Source organism: Dipodomys merriami, unplaced genomic scaffold (genome assembly GCF_024711535.1).
Source record: "Dipodomys merriami isolate MVZ:Mamm:240054 unplaced genomic scaffold, mDipMer1.0.p SCAF_13, whole genome shotgun sequence".
Taxonomy (NCBI): Eukaryota; Metazoa; Chordata; class Mammalia; order Rodentia; family Heteromyidae; genus Dipodomys; species Dipodomys merriami.
In genome coordinates, this window is record NW_027202604.1 from 39,890,487 (window position 1) to 39,906,995 (window position 16,509).

Here is a 16,509-nt window from a genome sequence, read left to right on the forward strand (position 1 = left end):
GCAGACCCAGTCCAGGAAAGTGCTGGACCACTCTGTCCCCTCCTGAAGTGAGCTTCAATGCCGCTCTGGCAGTGCCTCTGTGCTCCTGAATTTGGGGGTGGGGGTGGCAACGGCACCCCGGTGCTGGGACCAGCCCAGATGGGGAAATGGAGGCCTTGGGGCTTTCTTGTTAGCCTTCCCCTAGGAAGTGCCTCCCTGAAGCACTAGGGGGCCGTTAAGAAGGGGGCCCCCACTTTCCCAGAGAGGGTGAGTCTCCAGAGGCTTTCTCCTCTGGCAGCAAGGTGTTAGGTGAGCTTTGGGGCAGGGAGGCCCTGGCTGATAAAGGGACCGCCCTCTGCCGCACCTCCCCCAGGCCCCCCCCCCCGCTCTGGCACAGGCCTCCCCCCCTCCCCCTGGCCCCCGCTCTGGCACAGGCCTCCCCCCCCTCCCCCCCAGCCCCCCCGCTCTGGGACAGGCCACTCCCTGGAGAAGCCAGCACTTGTCCTTGCTGGGCAATTGAGGGAGGGTGGGATCTGTGGGAAGGCGAGGCATGGCACCCCCTGCTGGGCTCCAGGCAGATTGCACGGCCATCCTCCGGCAGAGGCCGGAGGTCCGCTGGAGCCGTACACCGGGGGTGCCGGCCCCACACGGATAGGCCAGGATGGACCCTGCCCGTCCAGAGTGAGGCTCCAGCAGGGTCCAGATACAACGCAATGTGTCAGCTTCAAGTGGCTGCATTCTAAAAGGACAAAGAAACCAAAGGAGACTGAAATGGGTTTGATGTCAAACTATTAACCAAGGATCCGAGCCAAGCCATCCTCACAGAACAGCCGCCCAATACGGCGTGGACTTTAGATTATCTGCTACTCTTGGTTGGGACCAGTCAGTAACCCCTTCCTGAAGGAGTTATCCGACCCGCCCCTTCGCCGGCCCCCAGAGCAAGGGCTTTCTGGGCAAGACCAGGGCTCTGCCCTCCTGAGCCCCCACTGAAGGTGTCCAGTGTTCAGTTCTCGCTCCTGGACCCTAGCCCTCCCCCAGCTACCCCTGCCAAAGCTCCTTTCCCACCGCAGCCCCGGGCACTGTACCACTGTACCCCTCCACTCCTCCCCCCTCAGCCCCCCCCCCCCACAGATCACAGAACAGGTGGGGCACGTGGCCAGGTTTCTGCATTTTTCAAAAAGCTCTTGGGGGTAATTTGAATCAATGACCCCTTAGAAAACTGCTGGGCCAAACGGGGCCTGCTCTGTCAGCCCTCCACGAGGCTGGCCCGGCCCCTGGGGCTTGTGATCACTCTGCAGCCAGGGAAGAAGAAAGGCTACAGAGACTCTCTTCTGGGGAGAATGAATCCACTCCATATATTTCACCCCTCAATTAGAATTGGAAAATAAGCATCAGGGATCCCCCATGTTAAAGGGGGACCCTGCCCAGGACCCTGTACTTAGTGTTTGGCAGCTAGTGTGGGGGCTCCGTCATTCTCAGAGCGCCTGCTGGACGGTCCCCTCCCGATGGGCTTCGGCCCTCTGTTCTTGGGGCCCTCGATCGTCGGTAGTGGCTCCTCCCGTTCTTTGTCTTCTCTGCGGAAGGAGGTCAGCAGGCCTGGCCCGGGGCGTCCTGCGCCGAGCCGCTGCGTGTCTCACCCCGTGCCCTCGTCCCTCCTCAGGACTGGCGCCATCCACATCGGCGATCGCATCCTGGCCATCAACAGCGTCAGCCTCAAGGGCCGGCCCCTGAGCGAGGCCATCCACCTCCTGCAGATGGCCGGCGAGACAGTCACGCTGAAGATCAAGAAGCAGCCGGACTGTGAGCCTCGCTCCATCCCCGGGGCTGTCCCTCCACGCCTGCCCGGCCTCCGGGCCGAGCCGCGTCCTGGCCACCGGCCCTGGGAGTGGGAAAGGGAGGGTCAGACAACGGAACGGGACACTCCCGGGGGGGGGGGGCAGAGCGTGCAGCCCCCGAGCCCTGCGGCCCCTGTCCTTAATGCTGTGCGCTTCCGTTTCCCCTGGATTTGGAGGGTCTTCCTTCTAACTGGGGTGCCACGACTGCTCCCTGTTTGACCTTGTGCAAGTTGTTCAGCTTCCTGAGCCTCCGTTTCCCCATCTACGAAAGAGCGTTGCCCCCTTGGCTGCCCCACCCACACGGTAGCAGCCCTGGGAACTGCCAGCCACGCTCGGGTGGGGAAACTGACTGAAGTTTGCTCGAGGTCAGAGATCATGCCCCCTCCTCCTAGGTGCCCCCTCGCCCCGCAAGTCAGGCAGTCTCAGCGAGGCCAGCGATGCGGGCGAGGATACGCCTGACGCCCTGGGTGGGGGCCTGCTGGCCGCCCGCTGCCCACCAGCTGTGCCCGGCGTGGACAGTGCCGTGGAGTCCTGGGGCAGCTCAGCCATGGAGAGGGGCTTCAGGGGTTCAGGTAACACTGGGCTCCTGGACAGGCCTTTGTGGGCGCCGGTTCCCTCCGCTGCCCCCGCCCTGCCCCTCTCCAGCTCTCCTCTTCAGGGTGCAGAGCTGAGCGGGCCCAGCCCCCATCCTGGGCCCATGGCCGCGAGTGTGGAGCGGGGTCTGTTTGGTTCAGATTTCCTCACCATGAGCTCGAGGACTGAGCCGGCTCCTGTTCGCGCCCCTGTGTCTGGACGTAGTAGGTGCTCAGTCAGAGCACTCTGCATCCACAGGAAGACGGGGGGCGGGGAGGGGGGAGAAAGCGCCCTCCCGGCCCATCCTGTAGGACCAGGCCCCCAGGCCACCGCCAGGCCACGCCCTCTGCCCCTCGTGGAGGCCTGTGACCTGTGGTTGAGCCCCTGGAGCTCCCCAGCTCCTCCTCCAGCAGCAAGGCCGGTTCTCCCTGGAGGCCCTCGCCTGCTAGGTGTCTGCTTCCCCAAGCCCAGCGCTAGATGGTTCAAGGCAGGAGCATCAGAGCAGGAGCAGCAGAGGCTGAAAGAGGAGGCGTCAGTATAGGGCCTCCCTTCCTGGCTGGGCACAGCCATGCCGTGCCCACTGGGCAGGCAGCATAGCTGTGGAGGATGCTGGGTGACGGGCACAGAGAGCGGCCGCTACGGTCCTGCTCCCTTGCGGTGGCTGGGCATGAGTCGGGGTGGGAGCGTGGCGTGGATGGACGGGACCGACGCGGCTGCCCCTCTCCGCCCGCCAGCGCGCGCCCCGCAGGCAGCAGGCCGGGCTGCGATCCCTCAGGAGTGGCAGCCTGCCAGGCTGAGGAGCCCCCCACCCATCGAGCCCCGCAGGGCCAGCTACCCCCGGGCGTCCCGTGAGTTCCCCGAAGAGGAGGAGGAGGAGGAGGAGGACGGGGCCTGGAATCCTCCAACGAGGTCTGTAGTGGGACACCATGGCCGGGGGGGGGGGGGGGGGGGAGAAGCTGGGCTCTGGGCCAGGGAGGTGGGGATGGGGGGGTGGAGGGGGTGCATGGGCAGATCTGGCAGCCAGGCCAGAGGAAAGGCCCAGGAGAAGGTGAGGGGTGACGGAAGGGACTCAAGGGCAGAGGTGGGGGTGGGGGGTGGCCTGGCCGGCTCTCCTGTTCTGGCAAGTTCCTGTGCTCACGGGAGCCGTGGTAGACCAGAACGCATACTCGCGCCTGGTCCCTGTCAGCCCCAGGCCCCTGGGCTTCAGGCATGTGGCCTACAGAATGGGAAGGGAAGAGCCGGCCTTCGGGCTTAGTGGAGGAGAGCGCTGGCAGGCCACGGTGCCAAGGGCCATGGGGGCTTTGCACGTGACCTCCCTGCGGGCTGACCACTTCCTGGGGCAGCCCTCCTGTCCCCTCCATCTGTCTGTGTCCTGACGGACTCCAGCTCTGCCCCACCCCCATCCTACAGCACCCCATGTCTGGGGAGGGGGCAGCCCGCGGCCCTTCCTCTGGGCTGTTCCACAGATCTCCTCTGTCTTTCTGTCCATCTCTCTGTCGGTCTGTCTCTCTTCCCAGGCGTCCTGTGTCAGCGTTCTCCACCCCATCTCATCTGCCCCTGTTCTAATTGGTCACCAACAGTCCTGGTCACCCCTAACTGCGTCCCTCCCATTCTGTGTCACCAACCACTGCCCTGGGGTCCCAGCACTGCCACCAAAGACCCACGCCTGCCCGCCTGCCCACCCCATGGCCCCACGAGCCAGGCCCTGAAGACTGAGGCCCAGCCCGCAGTCCACCCACCGGCCGGCCAGGAGCTGATGCTGTGGTTCCTACGTTACAGCCCAGGCCCCGGCCCTGCCCGAGACGAGGGGCTCTGGAGAGTGCTGGGGGAGGCATTGGAAGACCTCGAGTCCTGCGGCCAGTCAGAGCTGCTCAGGGGACTAGAGGTATGGGGCAGGGGCCGCTGGCCGCAGGCCAGTGCATCTGGGCACACTGGGTGACGTGTGTGTGTGTGTGTGTGTGTGTGTGTGTGTGTGTGTGTGTGTGCACACTCTCACATGGGTATCGGGGTCCAATGAGGCCTTAACACAGCCATATATTATACATATATAAAACTGTGCATATACATATATATCTATATATTGCACATATATATATGTATATGCACAGTTTTATATATGTATTTATATAGCCATGCAATATAGCCATGGAATATATATATATATATATATATATTATATATATATATATATACACACACACATATATATAAAACCGTGCAATATATATATATAGCCATGCAATATATAGACATATATGTATATGTGTATATGCGTGTATGCGTGTATGCGTGTATGTGTGTGTGTGTATGTATGTGTTTTGGTACTGGGGATTGAACCCAGGACATTGCACTTGCTAGGCAAGTGCTTTGCCACTGAGCTACATCCCAACCCCTTATTCCATTTTGTTTTTGTGTGCTAGGACTGGGACCTGAACTCAGGGCCTGGGGGCTATCATTTAGCTTTTTTGCTCAGGGCTAGTGCTCCATCACTTGAGCCACACCTCCACTTCAAGTCCTCGATTTTGGGGGCTTCTTTTGGTGGTTAATTGGAGATAAGGATCTCACAGACCTGCCCCCAGGCTGACTTCAAACCAGGATCCTCAGATCTCGGCTTCCCCAGTAGCTAGGATTACAGGCGTGACTCACTGGCTCTCAGACACCTTCTTGTTCTATGAGAGCAATGCCTACACTGCTGTGCGTTTGGCGATGTCTCCTTTACTTTGTCTCTGGTGGGAGGCGGAGGCACCCCTGGGCCTGTGCACAGCTGTCCCCTCTGCCGGGACCCTCTCTTCTGTCTCTTCCCACTGTCCTGGGCGCTTCCTTCTTCTGTCCAGCTCACCATTTTCTTAGTTGTGTTTATGATTAGCAAGAGCATAGGGGTTAGGAGCCCTGACTTTGCAGCAAGACTCTGGGTCCAAATCTTACCTTGCTCATGAATAAAGTGGGAGAAAATGCTAAGGTGTACAGAGGAGAAAACGAGTTCAGTGTGGACGGAGAGATGAACCAGTGGCAGCTGCGGGGCTCTCCTCTGGTTTGATTGGGGAATGACGCTCCACCCCACCTAGGGCTCAGGGCCACCACAGTGACCCCAGAGAACGGTGCCCGGGGCGGGGCGGGGCGGGGCGGGGCGGGGGTGGGGTGCTGACTCACTGGTGGAGCAGGTGAGAGGCACCTGAGAAGTGGCCCTGTCCCCTCACAGAACTCCATCATGACGGGCACTGTGCCCAGCGTGGCCCTGGAGGGCAGACCCGGTCCCCGGCCCTGGCGGAGGGCCCGGGACATCCGAGAGTCCCATGAAGACCTGCAGGAGCTGCTGCTACCAACACCCTTGGAGATGCACAAGGTGGGCACTGAGGGCGGGCACGGGGGGGGGGCTCTGAGGGCCACGAGCGCCGGCCGTGGACTCACAGCCCTGCCCCATGGGCCTCTCCTCCACCACAAAGGAAGGGTGTTACACCAGGCTGGTCTCCTGCAACTCTCATCATGTGGGAGTGAGCACACCTGCACACGCACACGCACACGCCCGTGACACTCACCGGGCCACTACTCACAGGTGGTTTTCTGTAGGCAGCTTGTGAACCCTGCTCGGTGGTGTTTTCCTGTGATCTCAGCACTCCGACGATTATGAATTCCAGGCCAGCCGGGGCTATACAATGAAACCCGGGTTCAGAAAACAGAAGATGGGCACCAAGCTCACACCTGTCACCCTAGCTACTCAGGAGGCTGAGACCTGAAACCAGCCCAGGCAGAAAAGCCCCTGTGCGACTCTTATCTCCAATTAACCACCAGAAAGCTAGAATTGGAGCTGTGAATTCAAGTGATAGAGTGGTAGCCTTGAGCAAAAAAGAGCTCAGGAATAGCACCCAGGCCCTGAGTTCAAGCCCCACAACTGACAGAGATGGGGAGGGGTAGAAGAAGGAGAGAGGGGAATAAAACCTTGTTTTTATTGCTGTGCATGTGTATGTAATCAGCCCTTCTCATCTGCCAATTCTGCAATCAGAGATTAACCAACTACCTATCTAACATACATATAGGGGGAAAAACCTTTTTTGGTGTGCTGGGGCTCGAATCCAGGGCCTGGACGCTGTCCCTGAGCTTTTTTGCATAAGGCCAGCGCTCTACCACTTGAGCCATAGCTCCACCTCTGGCTTTTTTTTTTCTTCTTTTGGTAATTAATTGGAAGTAAGAGTCTCATGGACTTTGCTGCCCCGGTGGGCTTGGAACTGTGGGACAACCAAACATCAGTTTCTCCCACATCTTTCCACAACTACCTGGGGCCAGAAGCTGGCACCTGCCGGCACTTTGGGTCCCCGTGTGGGAACACCACTGACCGGAGACCCCTGCGGGCCACGGCTGCCCACAGCCTGTGGGTGGCAGGCAGCGTTGCCCTTAAGGACCACAGGTGTCCGGGTGGCGGGATGCCCGGGGCCTCTCAGGTTCCGCAGGTTCGGAGGAAGCGGGAACGGGGCCTCCAGCTAAGGCCCCAGGGGTGCGGGGTGCTGTGACGTGGGGGGCTGGGGCGCATGGGGGCCTGGCGTGGGCTCAGCAGGCTGCTGTGGGAGTGCAGCTGGCCAACAGCCTGGACCTGGACCCCAGGGGCACCGAATGCCAGCCCAAGGGGTGAGCTGCAGCAAGGCACAGTTCCAGGGCCGGCGTCGCCTCCTGTCCCCAGGTGACGCTGCACAAGGACCCATTGCGGAATGACTTTGGCTTCAGCGTCTCGGACGGTCTCTTGGAGAAGGGCGTCTATGTGCACACGGTACGCGCTGACGGGCCGGCCCAGCGTGGGGGCCTGCGGCCCTTCGACAGGATCCTGCAGGTAAGGTGGGCCGTGGCGGTGACGGGGACCAGGCCAGACCTCCGCTTGCGAAAAGTGGGGAGGGCGGGTAGGAGCGATGCCCAGCACCGACACCTCCACCTGTAGCACCGGGCATGGGCACCAAGGAGGCAAGGCCCTGCGCCCACCTCCTGGGGGTCCCCATTTCCCATGCAGCCTACACAGACACCTCCACAGGAGAAATGATTCGGGTTTTTTTGGCAGTACCGGGGATTGAACCCAGGGCCTCATGCTAGCTGAGCAGATGCTCCGACCCCTTTTCCAAGATAGGGTCTGTTTACCACTGCATCCTGGGTCCAGACCCTGTGTGCTGCGATGCCAGGCGAGCACCCCTGGGCCCTGCCGTCTGTGGAGACGGAGTCTCCTGAACTTTTCTGTCCCCAGTGGCCTTCCACAGCCACTCCTCGACTTCTGGAGGAGCCGGGATGACAGGCTTGGCTCTCCCTGAATTCACCTGTCTTCTTTCTTCACAATCTATTGGCCAGAGCCAGTCATGTGACCTACCTTACTTTCCCAAGGGAGCCTGGGCCGTGTGGCCTGGCCATCTAGGCTACCCTGGACCACCCAGAACCACCTCAGAACCACCCTTGCCCCCTCCCCTGCCTTAGCTGATTATGTTCCTTTGTTTTAGCCATTTTTTATTTTCAATGTACTCATGTTTTCTCTAAATCGATGAATCTTCTTCAATTTATGTATTTTTTATATCTTTTTTTTCTCTTTTTTTTTTTTTTTTTTGGTCCACAGTGGGGCTTGGTCTCTGCGCCTGGGCGCTGTCCCTCAGCTCTTTAGCTCAAGGCTAGTGCTCTACCACTTGAATCACAGCACCACTCCCAGTTTTCTGGTGGTTAATTGGAGATAAAGAGTCTCACAGACTTTCCTGCCCAGGCTGGCTTTGAGCCACGATCCTCAGATCTCAGCCTCCTGAGTAGCTAGGATGACAGGCGTGAGCCACCGATACCTGGCTAATTACATTTATTTTTGAAAGGGAATTATCTCAAGAATGAAAAATCAGTATCCCTTGTCTAAGATAGACATTCAAGGTAAAATACAAACAAAACAGAAACAAGGACTGTCACCAAACAGTAGGCAAGAGGCTGTGTGTGCGTGTGCGTGTATGTGTGTGTGTGTTTGTGTGTGTGTGTGTGTGTGTGTGTGTGTGTGTGTGTGTTGCTGATGCTGAGTATGGAACCCAGACCCTTGAGCTCCATCTACCCTGCCTTCCATATACCCTGCCTTTTATGTTGAAAAGAGAGAAAGCTGGCTGCCCAGAGCTCACGCCTGTATTCCTAGCTACTCAGGAGGCTGTGATCTGAAATCTAGATAAATCTGAAATCCAGATAAATCTGAAATCCAGGCAGATAAATTGGAGTATCCCTTAATCTCCAGTTAACCAGCAAAGAGTTGGAGGTGGAGCTATGGCTCAGATGAATAGTGCCAGCCTTGAGCGAAAAAGCTAAGCAAAGGTGTGAGGCCCTGAGTGTAAGTCCTAGTGTCACCCTCCCCACACGCATACATGCACACACATACATACACGCATACACACAACCACACACACACACAAACACACACACAAAAAGAGAGGAGCAAAGTCAGAGGAGCCTGAAAGGTATGCAGGTGTCTCCCTAGAACATTCTCTTTGCTGCCTAACCAGAAGAACTGAGTTAATGACGAGCAACTTCCTCTGTGTGTACAGGAATTTAACCAAGGCTGGGGCAGGCCCCTATTTCGGGAAATCATACAATTCCCACCTCTTCAGCCACTCAACGCATCCCCTGCCCTGTCCCCTGCTTGTGTCCCTTGCAGGTCAACCATGTCCGCACGCGGGACTTCGACTGCTGCCTGGCAGTGCCACTCCTGGCAGAGGCAGGCGACATCTTGGAGCTGGTCATCAGCCGCAACCCCCTGGCCCAGAGCCGCCGGACGCCCCGCACGCCAGCCCCCAGCAGCCCCCAGATGCTCTGAAGGCCTTCTGTGGTCCGGACATGGCAGGGCTGGGCTAGAGAAGGGCACACCTTGCTCATCTGTGTGCCTGGAGGTTCCGAGCCAGGGTTGGGCCTTGGTATCTGTGCCCCACTTCTGTGGTCCCAGGCAGCGAGGTCCCAGCCTTATTTGGAGCTACATCTGGGTCTTGACCAAGTTAGGTCTCTGAGATGCCCAGAGAAGCCCCTTCCGAAGGGGCTGGGATGGCTGCGCAGCCAGGGAGAGAGGCGTAGGTGGGGGGAATGGGAGGATCCCCAGGCCCTGCCGGGAGCGAGCTCCCTGTCAGGAGAGGTAAGCAACGCAGGCTGGGGCCCTCCCTGAGTCAGGGACTGAAGTGCCAGGCGAGCAGGTGATGTTCCGCTTCCTGATGGGCGGAGGCTCAGGAAGGAGCCAGCACCTTCCCTGGGCCCGAATCCAGGTGTTGGGGCTGGCTGGCACAAGGACCTCTAATTCTGCGTACCTTCTTAGGACGCCCCAAGCCGGGCGTTCCAGCCCGGGTGTTCCAGCCACTGAAGGTCAGCGGCTTGTCCGTGGGCAGCCCAGTGTCAGTGGTGGGCGGTCACATGTCCTGGCCATATGCCCCCTTGCAGCGTTTGGAGGACAGAAGGCCCAGGAAGTATGGCTGGCCTGCCACTCCACCGAGAAACCTGGGGGCAGGAGGCAGAGGGGAGGTGGGCGCCTGGCGACATCCCAGCCCTGGAGGGGGAAGAGCTGGGGTGGAGGGGGGGGGGAGGCCCGCAGGGACAGCCTCCAGGTCCTGAGGTGGAGTCTGTCTCTCTTGCAACCTGGAAGCCCCGGCGGCCCTGGCGGCCCCACACCATTGCCTCCAGTTTCACAATGCAGCGAGAACCGTTTGGTGTTGAGCACGGCCCAGGTGCGGTCTGGCCGTGGGTTTGGAGGGCCACTGGGGGTTCAGCCAATCCCTGTTTCCCTCCCACAGGGCTCTGAGGTGGGTTTCAAACCAGGGGCCTCTCCTCCCCCGCCCTGCTGCGTGCTCCACTCCTGGGCCCCCCAGAGGCCAGGAAAAGGCTCTTCCACCCAAGACCAGTTGCAGGAAGGAGCCAGGTTTCTCGGCACAGGTTCCCTGTTGGCTGACCCCTGCGGGCTCGTGCTCCTCTGGGAAGTGGGGTGGACAGTGGGAGCAGGTGCAGGTCTCCTGGCTGAGCCCAGGCCCTGCCCTCAGAGCCTCTGCGGTCACACTAGGGAGAAAGGCACTAGCCCCCCATGCAGGGGCGTCGAGTAAAGGCGGAGCTCCGCTTGGAGGGCTGAGGATAGCAGAGATGGCTCCTGGGCCGCCAGCAGCCACAAGCTGTGTGACCTTGGGCAGGCTTCTTGGCCTCTCGGGGCCTGTTAGATAACATGGCTGGACCGGACACTCTCAGGGTCCCTCCCCTTAGGAAAGCCACAGGACTCCAAGATTCCGGGACTCTAGGCAAGAGAAAGCACATCCAGGCTGGCCTTCCTCGGGTCTCTGCTGTTCTCCCACACATATGCAATTGGGCCTGGCTGGTGGGGGGGGGGCTGGCCAGGCCTGCTCATATGCAATAGTCCCCCTGGCGTCTCCCACACATCCATCCGGACCTGACCTTCGCCAACCCCGGAGTCCCCCCCACCCCTGCATTTTGGGTGACATTCCCCCACCCCTAAAGCTGTATTTTTCTCTGGCTGAAAGCCCATTCTGTGTAAATTATTTTTCTACTGGGAGTTCTTGGGGCTCTCTGGAAGCACAAGCCAGCAGGCCAAAAGCTGCCTGTGATGTTTGGGGCCCGTGTGTAACTGTCCTGCCGGGACTGCAGCCGGGGGTGGGGCGGCAGGCCACTGTTGGGATGAATTTTTAATAAATATTAAAATGCACTTAAGAGTAGGCTATTTGCTTTTTTAAAAAAAAATTCCTGGGCGTACCAGGGCCAGCTTGTGTGATCTCACTTGCTTTCTAGAGCATTCATCCACTCAAAACCTCTGTCATGTCAGGCACTGGTGGCTCACATCTGTCATCCTAGCTATTCAGGAGGCTGAGGGCTGAGGATCATGGTTCAAAAGCCAGCCCAGGCAGGAAAGCCAGTGAGAGTCTTAGCTCCAATTAACTAATGAAAAAAAAAAAAAAACCCAGAAGGGGAGCTGTAACTCAAGTGGCAGAGCACTAGCCTTGAGCAAAGAAGCTCAGGGACAGCGCCCAGGCCGAGTTAAAGCTTCAAGACACACACACACACACACACACACTCACCCCTCTACCATTTACTGGGCTTCAGGTGGTCTGAGATAGAGTGCACATTCTAGTGACATCAGCAAGCCAGTAAGCAGCACAGAGGACTCATCTCAGGAGGCTACCTTACACCTTAGTTCAGAGTAGCTGAGATGATGGGCTGAGTCACCAGTGCCTGGCAAAAGATCTGAAATGGTTTGTGTATGTGTGTGTGTGTGTGTGTGAATTCTAGGCCGGGGTGCCATCCCTGAGCTGTTTTTGCACAAGGCTAGTGCTCTACTGCTTGAGCTACAGCTTTATTTCCAGCTTTTTGGTGCTTCACTGGAAATTAAAGTCTTGTGGACTTTCCAGGCTGGCTTTGAACAGTGATCCTCAGATCTCAGCCTCCTGAGTAGCTAGGATTACAGGCGTCAGCCATCAGCACCCAGGTGCTGAAACTTTTTGAGCATCAACCCAGCACCACCTCTGCCTGGCTCACAGGCCTACCATCCCCCCTGCTCCTGCATCCCAAGGTCGCAGTCAAATCGTGGGAGCCCTCGAATACTGTATAAAATGGCCTTCAGGCTGTGTGCATTATAAAAAATCCTATCCCGAGGTATCTCATTATGATACGCAGCTATTCCCAACCCTGACGGCCTTCTGCTGGAGAGCAGGCCTGAGCCCGCAAGGTGCTTGCCAAACACACCACACGTGTTGAATTTTAAAAAGGAAATGTTTATTGTCATGTTATAAGGTGATTACAAACTCCTCTAAAAAAAGCAAAGATGAATTTAAAATATTGATATACATATTTATCTAAAAAGCAAAAGAGGGAAAAAAACCCTGCAAAATACAGGGATCCATATCATAAAACATTTATACACAAAAGCTTGTATACTGCGAGACTGGAGACTGACTCACACACCAGGGTCTTGCTCAGATACAAATTCCTCCTCTCGTTGGTTGATTTCAGTTTTTTTGGTTTTTATTTTTTACAAAAGTTTAAAATACCTTAAAAATATTTTGAAGTTTTTTAAAAAATGTCCTGATGAGCCAGACATATTTCTGGAAGGAGGCAAACCCACGTTCTTGGCTTTTTCTTGTGCTAAATACAGAGTCACAGTTTTTAGGGATTGGGAAGATTAATTGGGTAAAAAAAAAAAATAATAATGGAGTAACCATCTCAGATTGAAGCCAGATATATAACAAGACGCCCCGCGTCCTTGCGGAAGGAGAGCAAGCCTGCGGAGACGGCCCAGAGAACTAGGGCAGCCAGCTTTCTCTGAAGATGCCATGTTTCTGAGGGAAGGCCTGGAGGGGGAGGGGGGCTCTCCCTTCTGCTCCCTGGGTTTAGTCTTGTGGCTTTGCACTGGATGGGGGTTCGCAGACAGAGGTATTTACAGCACCCACGCGACGGGTCTAGGGCTAGGTGAGACCTTGAGGGGCCTTCGCTCTGGGGTGCCTTCCTGGCTTGTGTGTGTCTTGGGGGAGCAGTAGGGGGCTCTGCTCTCGGACCGGCTGCCCAGAGCGCGTCTGGTGGAGAGCTGCAGTGCGGGCGAGGCTGGTGCTGTGCTGGGAGAGCCAGGGGAGGCCGAGGGGTGCCTCCTGCTCTCTCCCGGGGACCAAGGCTCCTCCTAGGAAGCCTTGGGCCTGAGCTGCTTTCCTGCTGTGCGGGGGTCTCAGTCCTCCCCATCTCCTAGCCAGGAGATGGAGGGTCACTGGGGCGGTGGTCAGAGCTCATTTCTCCTCCAGGCTGCGGCCTGGGGTCCACGGGTGGGGGAAGGTGTGTGTTTCCTATGGTGGAAGCCGGCCACGCCCACCTCGCATGCACACCTTGCAGATAGTACAGCAGGCAGTCAAATCCCCCCCCCACCCCCCCGGTCTGCTCAGGGCCTCGGTTTCCCCATGTACAATGAGGACATTAGATCAGGGACCATGGCCCAGGACCACCAATGATGTGTCCCCCGGGGCAGCTCAGCCATTTGTTTCCTTATGGTGTCTCCGCACTTGCTGTCTGGCCCTGGCAGGCCGGGCGACTTGCGGTCACAATGTCTGACCGTCCCAAGCAGAGAGCTACTTGGCAAGACACAGGTGGACCGGAGTCACGAGCTCTAATGAAAAAATGTCACTCATACGGCGACACGAAGACAATCGTCACTGCACATGGGACAGAGCCCGGGAGCGGGCGCGGGACTGGAACTGGAGACAGGTGCCCGGGAGGCCGGGGACAGGGGGGAGGAGGCGACCTTTCATCCAGGCAGCGCTGGAGACTTGGTCTGCTTGTGTCTTTGGTCTAGGATTTGGTCTGGGAATCTTATGAGAAGAGACCTTCTTCAGGCCTTTCCAGAATGTTGCAATTTGTCTACCAACCCAGAATACTGACGCCTTGCACGCGGGGTACCAGGGAGGGAAGGGAAGACGGAAGTGACCACAAGGCCCGCCCCGCTCTCCCGTCACCTGTCTTCACCCACCAGTGGTTAGTTTACTAAAGTTCCGTAAGACAGAAGAACACAGGTCACATAGCTACTCAGTAAGATGACGACAAAACAACAACACACACTCGATCAGACACCACGGCAACCATAAGTACATAGAAAAATAGGAACATGGTAGAACTGGTTGATGTTTGGAAAGGATTCGGCGTGGTTTGGCAGAGTACATAGCTTTGGAAACAGAGAAATGTATACACTTGTCAGAGACACGAGGTCCAGACTTGCCCCCGGGGGGAGGGGGGGGCGGGTGGCGGGGGGAGTCCTGACTCTTGGATTTGAGGAGGACCCCGCTCTCCAAGCTGCCAGCAGCCTTGTGGCTGTGCGTGTGACGATGTGTCCGTTGGGACCATCGCCGGGCAGGCGGAGGTGTGTCTGCCTGTGTGCCCTGCTCCTGGCCCTGGCCTGGTCTGCGAGCTCAGGGGGGCCAGCCCCCTGCAATTCCAACCTTCTGCCAACCTTGCCTTCTCTCCTCCATCCCCACACAGTCTGCCAGGCTTAGCGTGGAAGGCTCAAGGCCAGCCAGCTCACCACCACCAAGCTGCGCCCCCCCCCCCCCACCGCATCCAAGATCCAGCCTCAAAAGTAGCTCTGGGCTCTACTCAAAGGTAGCCTTTGCTGGCTGGGGTGGCCCTGGGGTGGTGTTCTGAGAGAGAATGTGGCGAGTCTCCCAGCCCAGGGCAGTGAGGTCAGAGCCAAGGGGGCCGGGAGGCCAGGAGGGGCAACTCTGCGTCCTCACGCTGGGGCCACATGGCTTGATCCACTCGCCTCCCCTTTCCTCCTCTCCTGCACCCCTCAACAAATCCATGGGGCCTGGGGAACACCTAGCCCACACTTCTGAGCTGGCTTCAGGCCCGAGCATGGAATGGCCCAGAACTGCCAGCATCGCCAGACACTTGGCCCTCTGCAAGACCCCCTGGCCCAGGGGCTCCCAGGAGCCACTTCATGCTACACCTCTCCCTCTCTCTCCCTCTCTTTCTCTCTCTCTCCCTCTCCCTCTCTCCCCTGCCGAGACTCCTGGTGGCTCTGAGAGTCCTACTGATTGTTCTCCCCATCAACCGTTTCTGCTGGAGGCCTCAGCTCTAACCTCCGTCAGTTGCTCTAGTCTTGAGAGTTGGCTCATTATTTTGGCATCTATCTTCCTAAGACAAACAGCGAAGAGGGTCTCCAAGTCCTCCTGCCCCTGGGCCTCTGCGGCTGGTGGGTCCTTTCCTACCTGAACCAGGCTTCAGAAGGGCTACACGTCTTAGATGTACCTGCCATCCCAGGCAAACTGTAGCCAGTGTGGATCTGTTGTTTCGTGTTGTTTTCTGGGGTGGGGCCGGAGGGAGCAGAACTTTCTGCCAGCTACATAAGCACCGAAGGACTGCTTTTGAGAAATTGAGATGTATTGCTGGCAAGAAAATCAATTCAAGTGGTAAAAGTGTATGACAGTCTCTTAAGTGTCTGTATAGTTACATGTTTAAAAAAATTACAAAGGAAGATTTTACCAAGTTCCCATCTAATTCAGTATGAAAGCTTGGCCTCCCCCGGGACATCTGCCCACAGGTTGTCTTTTTATACAAAATATCCCGAAATCAAAACAAGAGACACACACACACACACAATAAACAGGCACGCACACACACCCACCCACACACACACATACACATTTAACATTAACATTTTCTGTGACAATTAAAAAAAAATCCTAGTGCAAATGTAAAGCTCTGTAAACCTGGTCCTATGAGAATCTAACGTTAGTAAACAGCAGGAAAGCGGCCGGCCGGGGCGAGCTCACATCATGGTCTCCACGATGATGTGTGTTGGCTTCACCAGGGCGCCGTTCATGGTGGTGGTGGTGTTGAAGGGTACGGCCCCCTCCCGCTCCACAGCCCAGCGGTTGGGCTCCCTGGGGGTCAGCAGGTACTTGACTCTCTGCAGAAGCAAGCAGGGGGGGGGGGGAGGAAGAGGCCGTGAGCCGGCTGGTTGGCCGACTCACGGATTCACCATTCCTAGGCACTGCTGTGCCTGCAGCTGGGTGGGCCGTGTGGCAGGTCTCTCCCCGTCCCCCCACCTCCTGCTCTTGGTCTCTCTGGGAAGGAAGGAGTGGGGCCATGGAGTTTGCTGGTCCCCTGAGTTGGAAAAGTAGTTTTCCTAGCCAATTCCACGTGCGTGCCACACAGGTCTCCCCGCAGGTGCCCTTCCTGTCTGTGCCCTGGTGCCTTCAGTGTGGCTTGCTGCTGTGTAGCCCTGCAGCTCCGGGGGGAACCGTGGGCACCCCTCAGCCTCCTGAGCTGCCAGCTCCTCCTCACAGGCAGGCCCAAGTCCCTCAGACTCCCCCACAGCTCTGGGTTGGGGGGGGGAGCTCTGGCCATTCTGGGCAGGTGAGTCATCTCATCATAGAAGGGAAGAACCCCAGACAAGCCATGCCAGAGCTGGCCCAGGGCCCGGGACGCCTGTCTCTAAGCCCGTGTCCTGCCAAGTGTCTGCGCAGACCTCGAGAGGCCAGCAGTTACAAAAATAAAAACGTTGACACAACGCAGCACATGCGTGGTAGGTGCGAGCTAGGAAGTCTCATTTAGGGTGCCCCTCTTCCATTTCTTTTCTTTTCTTTTCTTTTTTTTTTTTGTCAGTCATGGGGCTTGAACTGGG

General features: G+C 57.7%; 2 protein-coding genes across 6 annotated transcripts in view; one reads left to right on the forward strand and one right to left on the reverse strand.

Moving 5' to 3' along the window:
* Positions 1-9,894, forward strand: part of LOC138824841 (glutamate receptor-interacting protein 2-like) — a 65,862-nt gene extending 55,968 nt beyond the window's left edge. For both annotated transcript variants that reach the window (XM_070019207.1, XM_070019206.1), the window contains exons 18-24: positions 1,640-1,779; positions 2,207-2,386; positions 3,122-3,296; positions 4,167-4,272; positions 5,587-5,730; positions 7,060-7,206; positions 9,028-9,894. In XM_070019207.1, the coding sequence (XP_069875308.1) occupies positions 1,640-1,779; positions 2,207-2,386; positions 3,122-3,296; positions 4,167-4,272; positions 5,587-5,730; positions 7,060-7,206; positions 9,028-9,186 (1,051 nt within the window). In that variant the 3' untranslated portion in view covers positions 9,187-9,894. The remainder of the gene's footprint in view (positions 1-1,639; positions 1,780-2,206; positions 2,387-3,121; positions 3,297-4,166; positions 4,273-5,586; positions 5,731-7,059; positions 7,207-9,027) is intronic.
* Positions 9,895-12,100: 2,206 nt separating this feature from the next.
* The window catches only part of LOC138824843 (sodium- and chloride-dependent taurine transporter), an 83,007-nt gene continuing 78,598 nt past the window's right edge, over positions 12,101-16,509 (reverse strand). For all 4 annotated transcript variants that reach the window (XM_070019211.1, XM_070019210.1, XM_070019208.1 and 1 more), the window contains exon 15: positions 12,101-15,792. In XM_070019211.1, the coding sequence (XP_069875312.1) occupies positions 15,652-15,792 (141 nt within the window). In that variant the 3' untranslated portion in view covers positions 12,101-15,651. The remainder of the gene's footprint in view (positions 15,793-16,509) is intronic.